At 38.0% G+C, this 19,311-nt stretch overlaps 1 protein-coding gene and 1 long non-coding RNA gene across 2 annotated transcripts; both read left to right on the top strand.

Annotated features, from left to right (window-relative positions):
- Window positions 1-6,991: 6,991 nt before the first annotated feature.
- LOC120439075 lies at window positions 6,992-7,431 on the top strand. The gene is made up of 3 exons (XR_005612362.1): window positions 6,992-7,008; window positions 7,098-7,189; window positions 7,325-7,431. It is a non-coding gene; the product is annotated as an uncharacterized LOC120439075 (long non-coding RNA).
- Window positions 7,432-9,543: 2,112 nt separating this feature from the next.
- Window positions 9,544-14,456, top strand: LOC116328765 (high affinity immunoglobulin epsilon receptor subunit alpha-like). The gene is made up of 10 exons (XM_039599752.1): window positions 9,544-9,565; window positions 10,217-10,483; window positions 11,543-11,815; window positions 12,538-12,642; window positions 12,743-12,758; window positions 12,848-12,939; window positions 13,087-13,137; window positions 13,222-13,278; window positions 13,393-13,455; window positions 13,813-14,456. Exons 1-10 carry the CDS (start codon window positions 9,544-9,546, stop codon window positions 13,818-13,820), a joined length of 954 nt encoding a protein of 317 aa, XP_039455686.1. The 3' UTR covers window positions 13,821-14,456.
- The last annotated feature ends 4,855 nt before the right edge of the window (window positions 14,457-19,311 follow it).

Genomic DNA, 19,311 nt, shown 5'->3' with positions numbered 1-19,311 from the left:
TGAACATTTACATTTATTTATTTATATTTTCTTTTTGAAAGAAAACACTCAAATGTCAGCATCTCTGTCGGCAAAGTGTTATTTGTAATGATCATCATGTAAAAAGGTGCAGTTGTATCAAAAATTATGCTGTGTTTGAGTTCAGAGCCAGTCAGGGACTTCAGAGCAGCAAAATTTCGTTACTTTACTTGCACTGTGCACAGCTCCACATCTCACTACTACAGTAAAAATAGTGAGACTCATACAGCAGTTTTTAAATATGCAAGATCAGATCTTCATCATAAAAAACATATCTGCAATTCATTCTTGTTATTATGTATCATAACCTTTTACATTTTAATGAAAAGAAAACAGAAGTGTTTGGACTTAGTGGTCCCTGTGAGTCCTCCTCTGCTCATTTGGGATCCCTGGAAGTTTATTTTAAACTTGTTATTACTGACTTTGTTTTTAAGTTGGAGAGTGATTTTAAATTGGACAGCCAAATTAGAGCAGTGTTGAAGTCCAGTGTTTTATCATTTAAAGCAAAATTCTACACAGTGCTTTGAAACAGTGATCCATGCTTTTATTTCTTCTACTGTAACTCACTTCATGTGGGGGTCATTCATTCTTTGCTCTCACGTCTGCAGCTGGTTCAAAATGCCGCTGCATGACTGTTAACACAAACTTATTAAAGAGAGCATATAACCCCTGTGCTGGCCTCTCTGCTCTGGCTGCCTGTGTCTTTTAGAGTTCATTTTAAAATTCTTATGTTTGTTTTTAATGCTTTCACAATCTCGCCCCGCCTTACCTCTCTGAGCTTCTTCATCCCTACACACCCTGTCAGTCTCTTAGGTCAGCTGACCACCTGCTCCAGGAAGTATCAAAATCCAGGAGGAAGCTCTTTCTATCGTTGCTCCTAAATTAAGGAATAACTTGCCCTTAAATGTTATTGAGGCCCCTTCACTGTCCACTTTTTTAAATGTCTTAAAACCCATTTTTGTTCTTTGGCTTTTGACCTCAGTGAGACTTAGTTTCTCTTGGTATTAAATTAGTTATTAACCAACTCATTAATTGTTTTACCTTTTTCTTTTATTTGGGTTTTATTTATATCTTACGTAATTTTATTATTTGGTTCCAATGTACAGTACCTTGTGTCAGCTGTGGTTGTTTTAAAGTCCTTTATAAATAAAGATGATGATGATCAGCTTTTTCTAAAAGTGTGCACCAGCTGATCTGACTGAAACAATTGTGTGTGATTGTTTCACAGATGATGGTAATGGTCCTATCCTGGTGAGTCCTGTTCATCCTGTGACTGAGGGAGCTTCTGTTAGTCTGAGCTGCAGTTTGAGAACACAAAAAATACTTTCCAATGTGTTTTTCTATCACAATGACAAACTTATTCAAAATGATCCCCGAGGGGAGCTGAAGATCTCTGCAGTGTCAAAGTCTGATGAAGGTTTCTACAAGTGTCAGTACTCAGGAAGAGAGTCAGCACAGAGCTGGATGTCAGTTAAAGGTGAGCAGGATCAAAACATTTGATGTGTTTTTGTAAATGAGTTTCATGCTTGAGAAGGAACATTAGATTGTCTGTTTAATGCTTGAAGTCACCTGGATCTATTTTGTGAGAACTGAAATATGCAGTATAATAATAAGTATTATACTTTATTATTACTTAATTATTATTAGTCATTTCAGCAGCTGTGTCAGGAGCTGACAGCTCTTCATCTCCTGTGTGGTTGATGGTTGGACTGGTTTGTGGAGTCTCTCTCATTATTATTCTCCTGCTCTTGTTGTATCGCTGCAGACAGTCCAAGTGTAAGAGCCTCTTCTTTTCATGCTGTATTAGAGAGTTTATTATGTGTGCCTATGCCAAGAGGCACACATATTACTATTCGTCGGATTTATTATTATTATGTGTGCCTATGCCAAGAGGCACACATATTACTATTCGTCGGATTTATTATTATTATTATGTGTGCCTATGCCAAGAGGCACACATATTACTATTCGTCGGATTTATTATTATTATTATTATCATTATTATTATTATGTGTGCCTATGCCAAGAGGCACACATATTACTATTCCTCGGATTTATTATTATTATTATTATTATGTGTGCCTATGCCAAGAGGCACACATATTACTATTCCTCGGATTTATTATTCTTCTTCTTATTATTATTATTGTGTGGATGCTGGAGGCATCCACACTATTGAGTTCCTGTTTCTCTTTATTCTTTATTATTATTGTGTGGATGCTGAGGCATCCACACTATTGATTCCTGTTTCTCTTTATTGTGTGGATGCTTTATGCATCCACACAGTTTATTCACTTACTAATCAGTGTTTAGCTTTTATTTTGAACTATGCATCCATAGATTCTGACCCAGACCTCAATTACAAAACATACAAATGCAAAGCTTGAAGTGTCATACAAATAAATGATTTTTACTCTTTTCACTGTAGTTGTAAAAAGTTTAAAGTCCATATGTATCCAACATTTTGCATCATATCTGTGCTGGTTAAATGTGTCCCAGCCTGACGCCTCCCTTTAGAGGATAGTCTGATGTATGCTGAGTCAAACAGCCCAAAAAAAGAAAAGCCAAGAAATGCAAGGTAGAGTAAAAGTTCATACTATCTCCAATTGAATATCATTGTCTAACATGTTTATCTTCGTCTTTAAAATGTAAATCTGTTTATATTTATATTCTTCAATGGTATTCATTATATGGCATAAATCAGTCTTGTTTTTGCATTAGTGGAACAATTGGGAAGCTCTCCTGGTTAATGATATTGTTTTTACGATCTCTCTTCATCTACAGGAAAATTGTCCCAGCTGATGCAGTGTTTATTCTGAAGTCACATCAGGAAGCCTCTTAGTAATTTGCCATGCAGGCTGATTTATTCTTCATATTATTAAATGTCTCAGCCTATACATTCTTATATGTTGGAAATCACTTTATTCTTTGTGCTTTGTCTATAGGTCAGTGAGGAGAGTTGCAGCAGCAAAATAAGAAGAGTTTTTGCGAAGCCACTCTTGCCCTCTGCTCCCCAACATCAGGATGACATGCCTAGCTTTATGTACAGTTACAATATTACATCACAATATCGCATAGACTCAGTAATTTTATAGCATAAAGTATATTCCCATTTGAGACCTATGCCTATATAGCTTGCAGTTTTATATTCATTCTAAAGGTTTTATAAAACTTTAAATGTTTCTGTTTAAACATAAGTGAGAAAATAAAGGTGAAATATGTGGTCTTTAGTAGCTGATAGCTCGACTTAAAGTCAGCAGTGTTACATTAGGAAGTACTGGTACAGGCACCAACAGATACTTTTACTGTATTTGTTAAAAATCTACATTATAAATAATCTGATCAGTACTGTATGGATTTGAATGTAATGAATGTATTTCTTGTTTTCCTTTTGTTTGTTTTATTTTAAACATTTTTATCTATTTCCTGCATTTATAGTTAAGTATGTCCCGTCAAATGAACTAAATGAATAAATAACATTCAAACTGATGGTGTGTCATTTACCTGTACTTGTTCCATGGTGTTTAACATAAATAAAAGAAGTCAGCAGTTTTTAAGTCTCCACATGATGCAAAACTTAATTCAGATAGCGTGGAAGCTACAGAATTGGAAGATCAGATTTATGTTCATGAATCAAATGAATCCATAAAGAGACATGTATGGGCAGAACTTTGTGCCATCAGAAAATGAATTTGAATAAGTGAGTGGTGAGAATTGAAGAAAAGTTATCTGGAGCAAGTACGAACTGATATTAATCTTTAAAAGTGTAAAATTGAGAGCAAACAAAACAACTGCTGTGCAATGCCCTCCGCTATCTTAGTTTAATTGGTCACATGACTAAAGCGTGTCATTGGTTTCGAAAAGGCTCGGGTTCGCTGTCACTGTCACCGCAGCGGCGTTTTCAAATGTCATCCGCTTTGGAGTCGTTTCAAAGCCTCCATTTTCCTTGACAGAAAACACCGTCTCAGTGTGGACAGAGGCCAAAACAGAGTGAAAAGATGCGTTTTCAAATGAAAACGTATTAGTGTGGACATGGCCTGAAAGACCTTGTGGTTTGTGACCACCTACAAAGAAATGCAGCCTGTGGTTTCAGCATGAAGTCTTCTGTGTTACAGATGTGCTGTTTTATGTTATCAGCTCATAACAGAGAATTAACAGGAATTCAGACAAAGGTCACAGTGGAATTTCACTCACTGTTCTCTGTGTGCATTACACATGTTTTTGCTCCTGTCGTGAATAACAGTAATAATTATCACTGGAACATAGAAGTATGCATGCCAGTGTTGACAACAGATTAAAATGGTGTCACTGCAGTGATGACACACACTAAACTAACGGATAAAAACATGACGTGCTGTGAAACCATGAAAATAAATTTGTCACACTGCCTTCATACAGCTGCCTTCAACTGTCACCACAAAACAGGCGTTTCAAAACGTTTGCACCATGTTTTATTTTTCAGGTCCACATCTTAAGTATCACATCTACCCTGTGAATGTTAATAACTGTTAATAAGTTCACTACATCACTGACCTCACCCCTATTGATGGAGCCCCTCACCCCAGACTCTGAATCCTCTGTGGAAAGCTTTTCAGATCTTTCACAGAGGTGAAAAGGCGCAACAATACCAATACCAACAATTTAAGCTAAATATATGTGGCTTCCAGAAACCATGTTTTATCTCTGACAGCTGGCAGCAGAGCGTCACAGCTGGCAGCAGTCGTGTGATGTTGAGAGAAAGGACCCAAAATGCAGGCGCTGGATGTGATGCAAGTGAGCTTTATTACAGGAGGTGAAAACAACAAAGCGAGGACAGAACAAAACACAACCTAAACTGGGAAAAACTAATGAACAAACCTGAAACCATATGCACACTGAGACTGTAGGGCAGAGGCGCCAGAGATTACACCAGGTAACACAGACAGGCGACAATGAACACAGGCAAACACACACCATAAATACACAGGAATGATACACGGAGGAGATCACAGCTGAATTAGACACGAGACACAGGCCTTCAAAGTAAAGAAATTCCAAACACAAACAGAACAGTGGGGAGGACACAGGTAGGTATAACAAAACACAAAGACAAGAACCAAAGCTAGAACTGATGAACAGGATACCAAAACTAGAACATAAGATAATCATGACAGTAAACACAAAACACTATGACACAGAGGTATACAAAGTTTTAAACACTTTGATTTGTTGTCATCACTTTTAGGAATGAATTATTATTGATTATCCACTTCCTCTTTCCTCTCTCAGTTATCATGTTAAAGCATCTTGCTGAATATATCGTGCTTTAGGTAATATGACAAATATGTTTTAGTTGTTAGTTACTAAGTATATTTTAGTTTGTACAAGATGTGCATTTAGATTTTTATTTTTTAGCTTCAGAGTCTGATACGATGTATTGCCAAAGTATTCAGTCACCCTCAAATCATTGATTTCAGCTGTTCCAATCACTTCCATGGCCACAGGTGTATAAAATCAGGCACCTGGGCACCTACTGCATACAAGTTACTCTACTAGTTTTTCTGTGTAAGTTCTCAGTCATCGGGTGTAGTCCATGGAGCTTGGAGCGAAAGCCCTTGACCTCTTTAGGTTTCTTGAAGACATTTCAGTTTCTTCAATTTTAAACCCCAAGGTGGGTCCTGGGTATTTAAACCTAGTGTGGGTCGTTCCTTAACAGGGTTGTTACTATTAATCATGTGACTTAAGGTGTGAAAACAGGTGTGGATCATAATCACCAGATGTTTTGTGAGACCTTGTCTCACCCTATCATGTGACATGGTCACATGATACAGAAAGTGGGTGTTGAGACGGATCTCAAACTGGATCATAAGCCACCCTCTCTATTCAAAGATGGTGGTTTACAGTAGACATAGATGGCCTGTTTCAAACGATCTATCTTCTTTGTCCAAATGTAAGTTTAGCATCCTCAAAGAGTAATCTTTGACCTCTTATAAAAATATGAAGAGCACAAGAGATGCAGACAGACACTTATGTGCCAAATCATTGAGCAGTGTGAGCACAGGCCAGAGGAAAGTGGACAGTTTACATCAGGCAATGTACAATTTATTTTATTTTATTATGTGAACAGTATCAAACAGGCCTGTTGTGACTCTGTATTCAAACTGGTCTGAGATATACAGAGGAGAAGCGATCACTGTCAGATTAAGCTTTTTCTCTACATCTATTCTCTTTCACTTATCCTTGTCAGGGTTGTGTGTTCTTGTTATTTAATTTCATTATGATTATTTTTAATCAAGGTCAAAGGTATTTATAAGTGCTTTCTTCTTTTTAGTGTTTAAACCTGAGTTTAAACACTCAGGTTAAACAGGTTTAAACTCAGGCGATGCACAGTGTTACTAAATGTGTTTATGTATTTATTTAACAGCAGCAGTAGCTGAATCACCTCAGTCTTTGGATACCTTGGAAAAACATCACATTGCCCTCAGGAGTCGACCCATCATGGGTCTCATCAGAATTCAGTGGTCAATATTCACCAACAACACTTGGATTGCCACTTATCACAATGGGATGTCAAACACTGAACGTTTCCCTCAGTACACAGGAGACTCACTCTTAACACAATATCAGGTAATAGAAAAACATTTTTTATGGCAAAGGAATTGCAGTTTTATTTCTTTCTTGATTTGGTTTCAGTGTATTTATTCTATGGTGACCTAACAATTCACAACCTGAAGGAAAGTGATACCACTGAATACACTGTAGAAGTCCGCAACAGTGAGTGTGAAGACAAAGTAAATAAGATTAAAGAAGTTCATTTATTGTTCCGCTCATCATCGGACTTGTTAGTGGAATTATTGTCGTGTTGCTGCTGATGTGTTGCTACAGAAAGATAAAGAGAGAGAGCTTTTCTGTTTGACTTTTTAAAGGAAAATAATTTATTTTAATGCTGTGACACTTTTAAACAAACTGATGTAATAATGTTTGTGTTTTTACAGAACCCTGTTGTAACAGGTTGGTGCAGCAGTTTAGTTTCATTTTAAACACAACAATAACTTTGAATTATTCCTCATTAAATTTACATTATTTGCTAAATGTTTCAGTCTCACTCAGTCTCAGAGCACCAATCAAAGCTCTGCTTCACAACAAACAGCCAACCAGGATCAAACTCAGGTTTACTCCTCTCTTCTTCATGGTGAGCCCAGAGATTATTACTTTTCTCTTTATTACAGTTTTTAACACTCAGTTTGTAGGGAAGAAAAAAAAATCTTTTATTGAACAAAAATAAATCATTATATTTTCCTTCTTTCTTATTTTCAATGACTTGTAGGTGATCTTTCAGTCTATGAACCAATCAGAGGCTCTGGAAACACTGGAAGTGGTACAAACAGTATAACCTTTGATAATAACAGAGCTGTAAGAAATGTAAATATTTATTCTGACTGATCAAACTTCATTTTTATTTCAGCAGACGAATACAACAACCTCACATCTGGATTTCAGCTTGAAGGTCTTGATAAGACTGTATTGGCTTCTCTTCATTGTTAGATCCAGAATCAAATTTAAAATCTTTCTCATCACATACAAGGTCCTGAATCCTCCCTTAGTTATGCTGCAATAGGCCTGGGTTGCTGGGGACTTCCCATGATGCACTGTAATTCTCCTTCACTCACCTTTTTTCACTCACTATGTGTTTATACACCTCTGTGAATTTATTTTCAGTTATCATTAATATCTGGCTGTCTTTGTCCTGTCTCTCACACCTCAGCCTGGAGGCTTCTTCCTGTTAAAAGGGAGTTTTTCCTTCCTGCTGTCACTACAGCACTTGCTCAAACAGGTCATATTGTTGTTGGGGTTTTCTCTGTTTTGTTTTGTTTTTTGGGGGGGGGGTTTATTGTAGTGTCTATAAGTTACAATATAAAGCACCTTGACACAACTGTTTTGTCTCTATATAAATAAAACTGAACTGAATTGACAAAAACACAAAAAACTATGACCTTCAAATGTCACCTAATCTGAAACAAGAGAAAACTTTGTATATTATAGAAAAGTTAACAACACAAAACAGACTGGCGTGTTTGCAGTTAACAGGAAATGTGAACACATTACACAACTGAACACATTACACAACTGCTGCAGAGCTGTTTGAGGTTTGTGTAAAGAGAAGGAAGCAGTGAGAGGTGACAGATAGAAGAAGCAGCTGAACAAAAACTCATCACAGCTTCTGTTTATTCTGCATTTATTATTCAAACAAAGTAAAACAGTTTGAGATTAGCTGTGTGTCAGAGTGTAGCAGGGCTGGACGTGAGGATGACACACATTTTACTCTGCATGTCTGGATTATTCTGTAAGTTCACTTCTGTTCTGCATTGTGAGAATTACATTGTTTCACTGGTTTAAGCTGCGTCTCTAAGAGCTTAAAAAACTTGTGATTCTCAGGACTGATTTATCTAAATGTTGTCTGATGCCTTGACTGAGTTCAGACCGTAACATTGTGTTGGATACTCTGCTGCTTTCTGCACCAGTGAAAGACACAGCACACTGTTTTCTGTTATTACTGTTATTCTGTTCATTGTTCTGAATAACAAACTTTCATATCTGAAATATTTCATTGTAAAAGTTTTTTTCATGTGTGCCTGTTGAACAACTAATGGTCCACATACACAAAAAACTGGTGATGAGCTGTTACTGTGTCATGAAAAACTGTTAATTCAGTTTAAATTTATTTTCATTTGAATTTTGTAAATTGTATAACATCTGATTTTCTTCATTGTTTTAGGCTTTGCAGCTCATCCTTAGAGCTTCCTTCAGAAGGTGAGAAACATTTTTTTCATAGTGCAGTCATCTGTGGAAACGCTGAAGGTGAGAAACATTTTTCTTCACATTCATATAATGTGTGGTAGCAACCAGAGGTCAGTCAATCACAGTCCTGCCTGAAGATTTTAATAATTATGAATATTATGAAAATAATGATATCATGTGTCATATGCACAGCTTCATTTTAACGTTCTCTAGAAATATTCCCTGATTTGATATTTTGATGAAAAGTTGAAATTAGAAGGTTTCTAATTTAAAACTCCAACTCCTCTGACTTTGAGCTGTGTTGGGATATTTTACTGAAATCGGGTTCACTTTCATTTACATGAAATATTTTTTTAACTTACAGAACTTGGAGTGAAGGCCACTGTGACAGCAGACAGATTAACCATACCAGCAGGGGCAGTGTGACACTGACCTGTGTTGTGCAGCACTTTGCTGACTTGGAATATTATTGGATTAGAGAAACCTCATCTAAAAACAAGTCCTTAATATCTACTGGAGCAGTCATTAGTATCTCTGAAGGAAAACCACACCAACAGAGGGGGCTTTGTGGAGGAAGAGACACAAATTCTCTGAAGGACTGCTAACAGAAAGTGATTCACTGCTAACATTCAGGGAAACTGGTAAGTTCAGGAACTCAATCTGAAATAATCAGGATTCTCCAAATGTGTAAACAATCGCATTGGTAGGCCTCAGTAGTGGTTTTACACGAACTTCTGTGGGGTTAAAATGACGCCTGGGGCGGTTTTAGGTATACGTGGTCATAATGGGATTCTGCTTGTTTGTTTGTTTTTTAGCATAAATGTAAACTTGAATATTTGATGAATAAGCCCATTTTAGCTAAAGTCATAAAATATAAGATGATGGGATTTTAATTTAACTTAAGAGTTACAAAATGACTCGTTGGCTGTTCAAGTGTGAAAAATAGAAAATCTAGTGCAGTAAAGTCAGATCAGCACGATCCTTGGAAGGAAGAAGATCTTGTTCAGCTCATGGCATTGATGATGGTGTTACTGGTATCAATACAATAATGTCTTGATGCGTGCTCAATCATCCAGGTAAGTAAATCCATAAAGTTGATTCTGTGCATCTGGACGTAACGTTTTCAGTGGGAGAAATGTTTCGTCACTCATCCAAGTGACTTCTTCAGTCTCAGCTGACTGCAGGTTTCCCCAAATCTTATAAACAGTACATTTGCATAATGACTGAAACTAACATTGCTGCATCTGTTTTTGCTCTCTTAGGATTTCAAGCCACAAACTTCTGACTCTTGTTAATCAGCCTTTTGTTAGAAATGATTTTTCTTTTCCATCATCCAGCAGGAGGAGATTCAGCTACAGGGATTATAAAAATGTTCATTCATTCCTTTTGTGTCCTAACTGAGAAATTTTGCTGTGGAAAGTTTCCAACAGGATCGATGTGAAACTGCAGCACAGCTGGTCTCAGATATTCACTGGTGAGACAATCACTCTCAGATGTGAGATTCAGGGAGGTGAAGGAAAGGTGTGGAAATATGAATGGACAGCACCCAACACAAACAGCCCTCCAACATCCAGTGAATACAGGATCAGCAGAGTTTCAGTGTCCCACAGTGGAGACTACAGATGTCGGGGTAGCAGTGACTATCTCTTAACAGGATGGAGTGATGCCTTCAGACTGACAGTTTCATGTGAGTTGGTCTACAATTCAAACTGAACTTTCCTGTTTTAAACTTGACATAAAGAAACTATTCAGACCCTCCAAGAAAGTCACTGTGCAAACAGACACACAGTTAGTGAGTGCACTGTGACTCTGAAATGACTCATTTAAAGGGAATGTAAAGAGATGACAGTTTTAATGAATAAATAATAGATCAGGTGCATCTGTAGTGTAGTTTTAAAGTAAAAGAGAACACCTGTGTTACATTAAAAACTTGTGTTTAGGGACATTTAAAATTCACTGAAAATTTAATGTGCAGTCATAGATGGCCTCACGTTTGACTGTAAAATGTTTTGGTGCTTTTGAGCAAACTTGCATAAAAGTCTCATGTGACTTTTCTTCTGCATAAAATGATCTCTGTGAGTGCCTCCTTCTTCAATCAGAGACACTATCACATGAAGATGATAAAATCTATGAAGAATATACAAATATAACAGTCCAATGCAACACTGAAACTAAGATTAATGCAGCAGAAAAGAATAATCTTGGTATTTAGTGCACAGAGCTGTAAAATAAACATTTTAGTTCAAGTTATTTATTTCATCTCTGAGCAGGCGGTGAGTGATGCGCTTTGTTTCAAGGTGACGGCTGCACATGAGAGCTCTGAATCTTTAAACTGGATCCATTTAAACATTAAAGCTTACTATCTCACAGCCTAATAAACCAGAGATGGAAAACACTTTATTTTGTTTATAAATCAACATGAAATATATTTTATTGATTGAGCTGCAATTCCAGCAGAGTAAAAGTGACTCGGCAGCAATTTAGAAGCAGTAACAGAAAACACATCCATACATTTTGGTGTTAACAAATGAATACAATAAGCTGATCATAGCAAGAGTGCAAGAACCGATAGGCAGGCAGACTAATGATTCCCATTACTTGGACTACTGGGAACCAGTTCTATACAAGAAACAGCTTTCTATTCCATCCCTACATGCAGGATTACTAATTTCTGTTTGTGTTTGTAGATAAATTACTCAGCGAATGTTTGAAGTGTGATCAGTACTGTAACAAATTTCTTCAACAGCAAGTAAACCCAGAGCCACACTGACAGCACAAAGTTCAGTCCTACCAGCAGGGGGCAGTGTGACACTGAGCTGCTCTGTGGAGGGCTCTGCTGGATGGAAGTTTGACTGGTTCAGACATAATTCAGAGTTTTCTGTAGCTCAGAAAATAGAAGCGGGAACATCAGAGCACACTATCAGTATTTCAGAAGGAGGCATCTATTACTGCAGAGGAGGGAGAGGAGATCCAGTTTACTCCACAGAGGAAATCAGTGATGTCACAGTTAAAGAAGCTAGTGAGATTAAGATTTTTACTCAATGGTATTTAAGTTTTTAATTTGTTTCTTACAAAACTGGTGAGTTTGGATTTAGAAACAATGTTGAACAGTTTGATAATTGAGGATTACAATGAAGGCCAAACAGCATTATATCTCATGGTAACCTCTTTATAAAAATGTTCTTATTGGAAATGGTTGAACATGAATAGTCATGTAAAATGTGGAGTCTAGAGAATCAGTGTCAGGAATGTGATCCAAGGAGGGGAGACTAGGTGGGATTATGAATGTGGAACAACAACTTTCAGCAAATCTCCAAATCAACATAAATTCACAATTAGTTCTGCAGCAACTCTACAAGTAACACTGCAAGTAGTGTAGAACAGGAGTCACAACATCAAACCACAGAGCAGAGTCATGCTGACAGTTTCTGACAGGAAACAGAAAATCTCAATGTAAACATCAGTTTTTGTTTCTTTATATTAAGATTTGACATGTTTGACATATTTATATAGTAAAAGTTAAAGTAAAGCAGATTTACTGAAGTCAACATTTTAAAAGAAAATTTAAGAGACCGAACCTGTGTTGATGTGTTCATTGTGGGGAGTCAAGTCATTTAAACAAAGCATGTGAGTTATACACATTAAATAGAGTTAATTCACAGTTTTTGCTGGCATTGTGATCATGTGATCTGCTCAGCTTGACTTTGTTTCCTGCTCTGACCTGAAATTTTCTAGTTTCAGGTTTTGGATGTGAAAGAAGTTCATTTATCGTTCCGTTCATCATCGGACTTGTTAGTGGAATTATTGTCGTGCTGCTGCTGATGTGTTGCTACAGAAAAATAAAGAGTGAGAGATTTTCTGATCGACTTTTAAAAGAATTTTTTTTTTTTTGTAATGCTGTGACACTTTTAAACAAACTGATGTAATAATGTTTGTGTTTTTACAGAACCCTGTTGTAACAGGTTGGTGCAGCAGTTTAGTTTCATTTTAAACACAACAATAACTTTATATTATTCCTCATTAAATTTACATTATTTGCTAAATGTTTCAGTCTCACTCAGTCTCAGAGCACCAATCAAAGCTCTGCTTCACAACAAACAGCCAACCAGGATCAAACTCAGGTTTACTCCTCTCTTCTTCATGGTGAGCCCAGAAATTATTACTTTTCTCTTTATTACAGTTTTTAACACTCAGTTTGTAGTGAAGAAAAAAATCTTTTATTAGATAAAAACAAAAAATAAATCATTATATTTAACTTCTTTTATAACTTCTATTTTCAATGACTTGTAGGTGATCTTTCAGTCTATGAATCAATCAGAGGCTCTGGAAACACTGGAAGTGGTACAAACAGTATAAACTTTGATAATAACAGAGCTGTAAGAAATGTAAATATTTATTCTGACTGATCAAACTTCATTATTTCAGCAGATGAATACAACAACGTCACATCTGGATTTCAGCTTGAAGGTCTTGATAAGAGGAGTGAGTACAACAAACATGAAATGTAATAATTGTTTGAATGTTTTTGTAACTTGTGTAATTTTAGAGGAAGACAGTCTCCATGTTATTAAATACAATAATCCATCATCACAACAGGCAGACATGATGGCACAGAGGAGAGCTCTGACTACAATAATGTGAATCCTGAATCAGCCTCAGGTACAAATGTGAACTCTACAGACACTGAATCATTAGTAATCAGATTACATGTACAGTAAAATGTGTGACATCATTGTTGAAGTTTCAGAGTTTTGTGGAGCTGATGAGCTGAATCATGATATGATTGGCTTTAGTTATGTTGTGTTGCTGTTGTGGTGTCTGAATAAAATAATGAGCCTCTTAAATTTCAAACACATGCAGCTAAAATGTGAGAAAGTGTAAGTTTCCCTGATGAGATCAGTTCTGTGTGATTAAAGAATGAAAGTGTAAAAGGTCAGAAAGCATCATCACATCTTTGGCACCATTATTTCTTTGTTTTTCACTTTTGAAGTCGTATTTGTTCTGATTTTGTTTCAGGTCCATAAAAAGATTATTTCAACAAAACTCAAGACTCACGAACAACGTCAGCAACAAAATCCAACTCAGAACATTTTGACAACGTTTAGAGAACTGCCAGCATCCAGATCAACAGCAGTTATATTAAACAATGACATGCTCTTGGTTTAATGTCAGAAGACTGATAATATGGTTCATCTTTGTATTAAAATCTTATTGTGTTTATTTCTGTTGTAATAAGTGGAGGTTGGATGGTGTCGGACATTGTTTCCATCAAGACACAATTTCATGATTTGGTTCTGTGAGTTTGTTTCAGTCTCTTATTTAAAAAAATCTCTTTAAGATGTTCATAATACATAATTCTCATGTTAATTACATTATTTTTCGCCAAATCGTGACGCACAAAAACTGTATAATCAATGTTCAGATTTTACAGTGTGATTCATGTCATCACTGAGGCCATGAAAGAGAAAAAATTGTGTTTGATCAAAATGATTGTTTTCTGTAGGTGATGTTTGTGTCTTTTATGCTGTGTACAGTTTGATGTGTGTAAAATAATTGTGGTGCTTTAAAAAATAATCAAAATAATATCACAACAACACTTCTTTGTTCCTCTGAGTGACCTGTGATGCTTATATGTGTATAAAGATGTTGTTTCTGCTATATTTCTGCTATATCCTATTTATTAAACAGCAGAAAATGACTCATGATTTCTGTCTGAGCCTCCAGAAAAGAGGAAATGCAGCCTGTGGTTGAAGAGAAAAATGTTTTGTTCAGTAAATGACTTGTTTTAGCAAAGAGGCAACAAGAAATGCAAACAATAACAGTACAGTGGTGTTCTCTTGACAACTACATGCTGACATTGTCAAATATAAATGTAAAATATTTCCTTAGTTGAAGGGATATAAAGTGTCAGGTGTGCCCCTGTAGCTCTGCACTTGTTCTCTGTGTGGACTGCACATTTTTATATGATCTACCTGCACTGGGAAAAATACCAAACTGTGAGAACTGATGAAAACTCTGCTTTAGAATAATATCAGCATATAGTTGTCAAGAGAAGCTGTGAAGAGTGTGTTTCTCACAATAATAACCAGCTGTTTTTATCATTATTTATGATATGTTCAGTTAGTTATTCTGTTTTCACTTCATTGCTGCCCGACATGTTGCTAACAGAACAAACAACAGAACAAAGAAGTAATCTGTTCTCCACATCAGAGAGACATCAGTGTTCAAGGTCGGTCCTGTGAAAGACCCTTTATTTACCAAGTAGCCACCTGGACTTATTTGGTCATTTTGGCTGTAAGACTCTCAGAATCAAACTATAAGTGAAGGCTTTTGCCCTTTTTTCTCAGCGTTCAATATCTGGCAGTCATTTCACATTATTGTATTGTTATGAGTGGAACCACAGTTTAAAGTGGGAAAGAAAAACAAACTCTGTTTTTTCAGATTTATAGTTAAGTTGAAACTGATATTCAACAAAATGTAACACAACATAATTTTAAATATGAACTCTACTAAATTGGTACAAAAAGGTTTTTGAGCCTATTCCACTCAGTTTTTCATAAATCCTCCCTTCTATATTATAAATTTCCAGGTATTTTGAGGTGTTGTCACTTCTCCACACCCACCTCTCTGTTCCAGGTGTCATCAATTCTTCCCTGTGATTGGACCATCTTTGCATGTGCATTCTAATGATGCAGTGTAAAGTTTCGTAACATTCGTCTTCTCATCTTTCAGTAACCATTTGAAATGTCTCTCTTAACCCAAGTGCTCGAGGAGTTACGGTAGTGTGGATTAGCCACGGTAAAACCCAGCGGGAGTTGATTTTTCTGTGTTCAGACAGCAGCAGCTTGTGAAAGTAATACACCAAGTATCCCCGAAAAGCTCAGCTTCTCTTCTTTTCTGAACCATTCACATTTTCCGCTGGCGGGCCCAGAGTAAATAAGGGTAAGTGTCAGTGTGGATATACAGATATACAGAAGTACAATCACTGGACTGTGTTTACAGCTGGTGGCCAATAGAGGGAGACATTAATCGATTTATAACTTATTGTATCTGTCATGGTCTCCCAGTCCTCCTGGTCAACCAACACGTTCTCTCTCCTTACGAGTATAATGAACTCGATACTTTACTTTCTGTTTCTGTTCGGTGTCTCCTGTACGCACTGCAGCAGTTTCATCAAAGAGGCAACCTGGCTGTGTTAAAGGTCATGAAAATTCATTCAGAATTAGCAACACCAATGATGTTATTAATTATATGACATCATCTGTGTTATATATTAAAAAGTATTGGTACCAGTATCAGTATCATCGATACAGGCCCTGTATTTACTTGGTATCAGATCGATACCAAATCTTGCAGTATTGCACACAACAAACAAAAAGTGAAATATTAAGTTCTTTAAACTGTTATTATTTCAGCACCATGGACAGCACACAAGGTTTTTAATGCATGAGCTGTGCTCTCTAACATGTGACTGTTTGTAGTGTATACATCTCTCTCTCTCTCTTATGGTGACAGGTTAATAATTTTCATTTAAAAAAAATACTGTTGTACTGTTTCTAAGGTCCCTGTCCTTGGGTATATGTGTACTCTGAAGAGCACATCAGGTCACTGTAAATGTTTATGTATATTTGAATTAAGAAATCATAAGAGAATCTGTCACTCTCTCTATCCACAAAACCACATGTAAATTTATATGTATATTTATATTTATATGTAACTTCAGACGGTCAGATCATTGTCACTCTCCACCTTTCCCATACAGAAACATATCTCAGATATAATCACCATCTACCATACAGAAACACCTGTGACATATAAACATTGGGTTGTGTTTACAGCTGGTATTCAACATAGGGCACAATTTAGTTATTCATCGCAATGGATTAAACTGCTTGGCTGAGTGTTAAATATTTCCAAGAGCTGTGATGATAAAGGAGACTTTGACTTCAGAGTCTATTACTTACATCACAGCATGTTGCAGAAGAATAAAAAACTCTGTGTGTTGTAAATGTAGCTGTAACTGTGTCTAAAGAACAAATTTAGATCAAAATAAAAGTTATTTTTTAGAAAGGATGAAACATTTCTTATTGATTATTGGCTGAAAGTGATTAAAATTTTTAATGTTGTGACACAGTGGGCCCGCACTCTGAAAGGGAGGGGAACATCTGAACGGAGGGAAACATTCAAAGAGGCATATGCCTGCTGAATGGCCTCCACAACCCGGTGGGACAATCGAGACTTAGACAGGGGTCTGCCCAGAAATCCAGAGTCGAAGCTGACAAATGGCTGGTCTGTCTTCCTAAACGGCCGGGTAAGCAAAACATGCTGTGCCAAAGCACGGAGATTGCACAGGGCAACCTGGCTCCCAGCTGTCTCCTTGTGCAGGTCCCCAGTGGGAGATATTCGTAACTCTGCATTTACTTGGACAGGTGAAATTCAAACAGGGTCATCAGCAGCAACCCAGGGTTAGGCCGGAGGATAACCCCTGTGTCACCTGCATCATTGCCTTTGGACCAACAGAGCATGCAGCACACAAAGGATCATGTCAACTGCAGCCTTGTGGGGGTCCAGCTGGTGGACCGCACACCAGGAGGCAAACAGCCCCCAAAGAAAGCAGTAGGCAGTCCTGGTGGATCGTGCACAAAACTACTGCAGCATTCTCACTTTTAGATCAGGCCGTGCATGGAGCCTCTCACTCTCAGGGTACAGGCTGTCACCCTGAGTCCTACTGGGAAAAGATGGAACAGTGACCCCCTCACCTGGGACAGGAGGTCCATCAGAACAGGGAGCTCCCGGGATGTCCTGGCCATGACTGGCAGGATAGCTGAAAACTAGCATGTAGGGCCAAAGAGGGGCCACCAGGATCAACCTCAACTCCCCAGTCTGTACCCAGTGAAGGAATAACTGGAGGAGGAAGTATGGAGAGAGAGCCCGTGGCCAGGTATGCACCAGGTTGTCTCCAGGGAGAAGAACAGATGGCAATGTGTCGATTCTCTGGGGGGGAAAAAGGTCTACTTCTGCCCCTCTGAAGCGACTCCAGATCTGGTGGACCACCTCTGGATGGAGTCTCCACTCCTCTTGGATTGGGCTCCCCTCAACATATTGTAATGTCCACTGTCATGTTCAATGGCCCTGGCACATAAACTGCTTTCAGTGAGTAGAACAGGGTGAGCCCACTGCCACAGTCTGGTAGCTATCGTGCAGAGGAGGGGAGACCCTCGGCCCCCTTACCTGTTGATGTAGGCTACTGTGACCATGCTTTCTATCTTGATGATAACATGGTACCATAACAGTCGCGACAGAAACTGCTTGAGTGCCAGGATGACAGCTTGCAGCTCCAGCATATTTATGTAGGAGACGCCCAATGACTGATATAACAGCTATTGACCGTAGAGCCCTCAGCGTCAGGAGCTGACCCACAGTGAAGCCCAAATGGGTCTAGGCACACCCGAAGGTCTGCTGTCAATTCAGGGTGAGGGACCTGTCGGCTCTGATGGACTCCACGGTCATGCCCAGAAATTACGTGATGTGGGAAGGCTGCACATGACATGAGCAGAGCTACATGGCTGCAAAACTGTCCTTTAGTGCAGCAGAAGGATACAGCCCGATGCAGTGGGAGAAACTCTCACTCACTGGGTTAACAGCCAGTCGGCCACAGAGAGGACCCACTAGCCATGTGAACCCACAAGACTGTGGGCAAGATGCCAGAGGGGCTCTGACTTTCAAGCATGTTTCTCACACAGCATGCTGGTGTTCTTGGCTTCTTGGTCTTATGGGGTGCAGATGCTCTCTCAGCACAATTTACCACACTGCCGGGTGTTATCTACACTAGTGTATTCAGCTTTTCTTGAATGTTTTGGTTCTGGGTCTCATCATGATGCACCTTCCTTGTGTTTCCGGGGTTTTGATATTATGAAGATTAAGGGCACAACTTCACAAATCTGAATACAAACACACACACAAAGAAAAGAAAGGGGGGTGATAATGTTTCAGATTAATATTAATTGACAGATGCCTCAGCGTTGTTGTAGAAGTTTTCCACTTAAATAAAGCCTGCAGATGAGCGGTAGCTAACATTCTTTAATCCAAAGCACACAAAAGAACATACAACCAAGCTTGGTGGAGAGCCTGCATGACCACGGGGCAGGGTCAGCAGAGTCTCACTGAGAGTAGGGTGGCTCTCACTTAAATACCTTCTCCAGGAACAAAAGGCAGTACACAGATGTTTCACACCTTAAGATTCACCACTCCCTGGAAGAGACAAAAGACTCTTCCTGTGGAGTTGTCTGCTTCCCCAACTTCCTAACTAGACCCCACCATTTGTCTTACAGTATGGGTGTCAGACATGTTAAAATCCAGTGGCACCAAGGCATTACAATAAAATAATGTGATTAATACATAAGTGAAAGAAATTCCTTTACAGCGTGTAGACAAGAGTACATATGACATGTGAGTCTAGTGGTTCAGGTCACCCTTTAGTTCTTTTCTGACCCATCTTTGTTCTTCTGTGCAGAG

The sequence above is a fragment of the Oreochromis aureus genome, linkage group 3 (assembly GCF_013358895.1).
Source record: "Oreochromis aureus strain Israel breed Guangdong linkage group 3, ZZ_aureus, whole genome shotgun sequence".
Lineage (NCBI taxonomy): Eukaryota > Metazoa > Chordata > Actinopteri > Cichliformes > Cichlidae > Oreochromis > Oreochromis aureus.
This window is presented reverse-complemented; position numbering and strand designations above follow the sequence as displayed.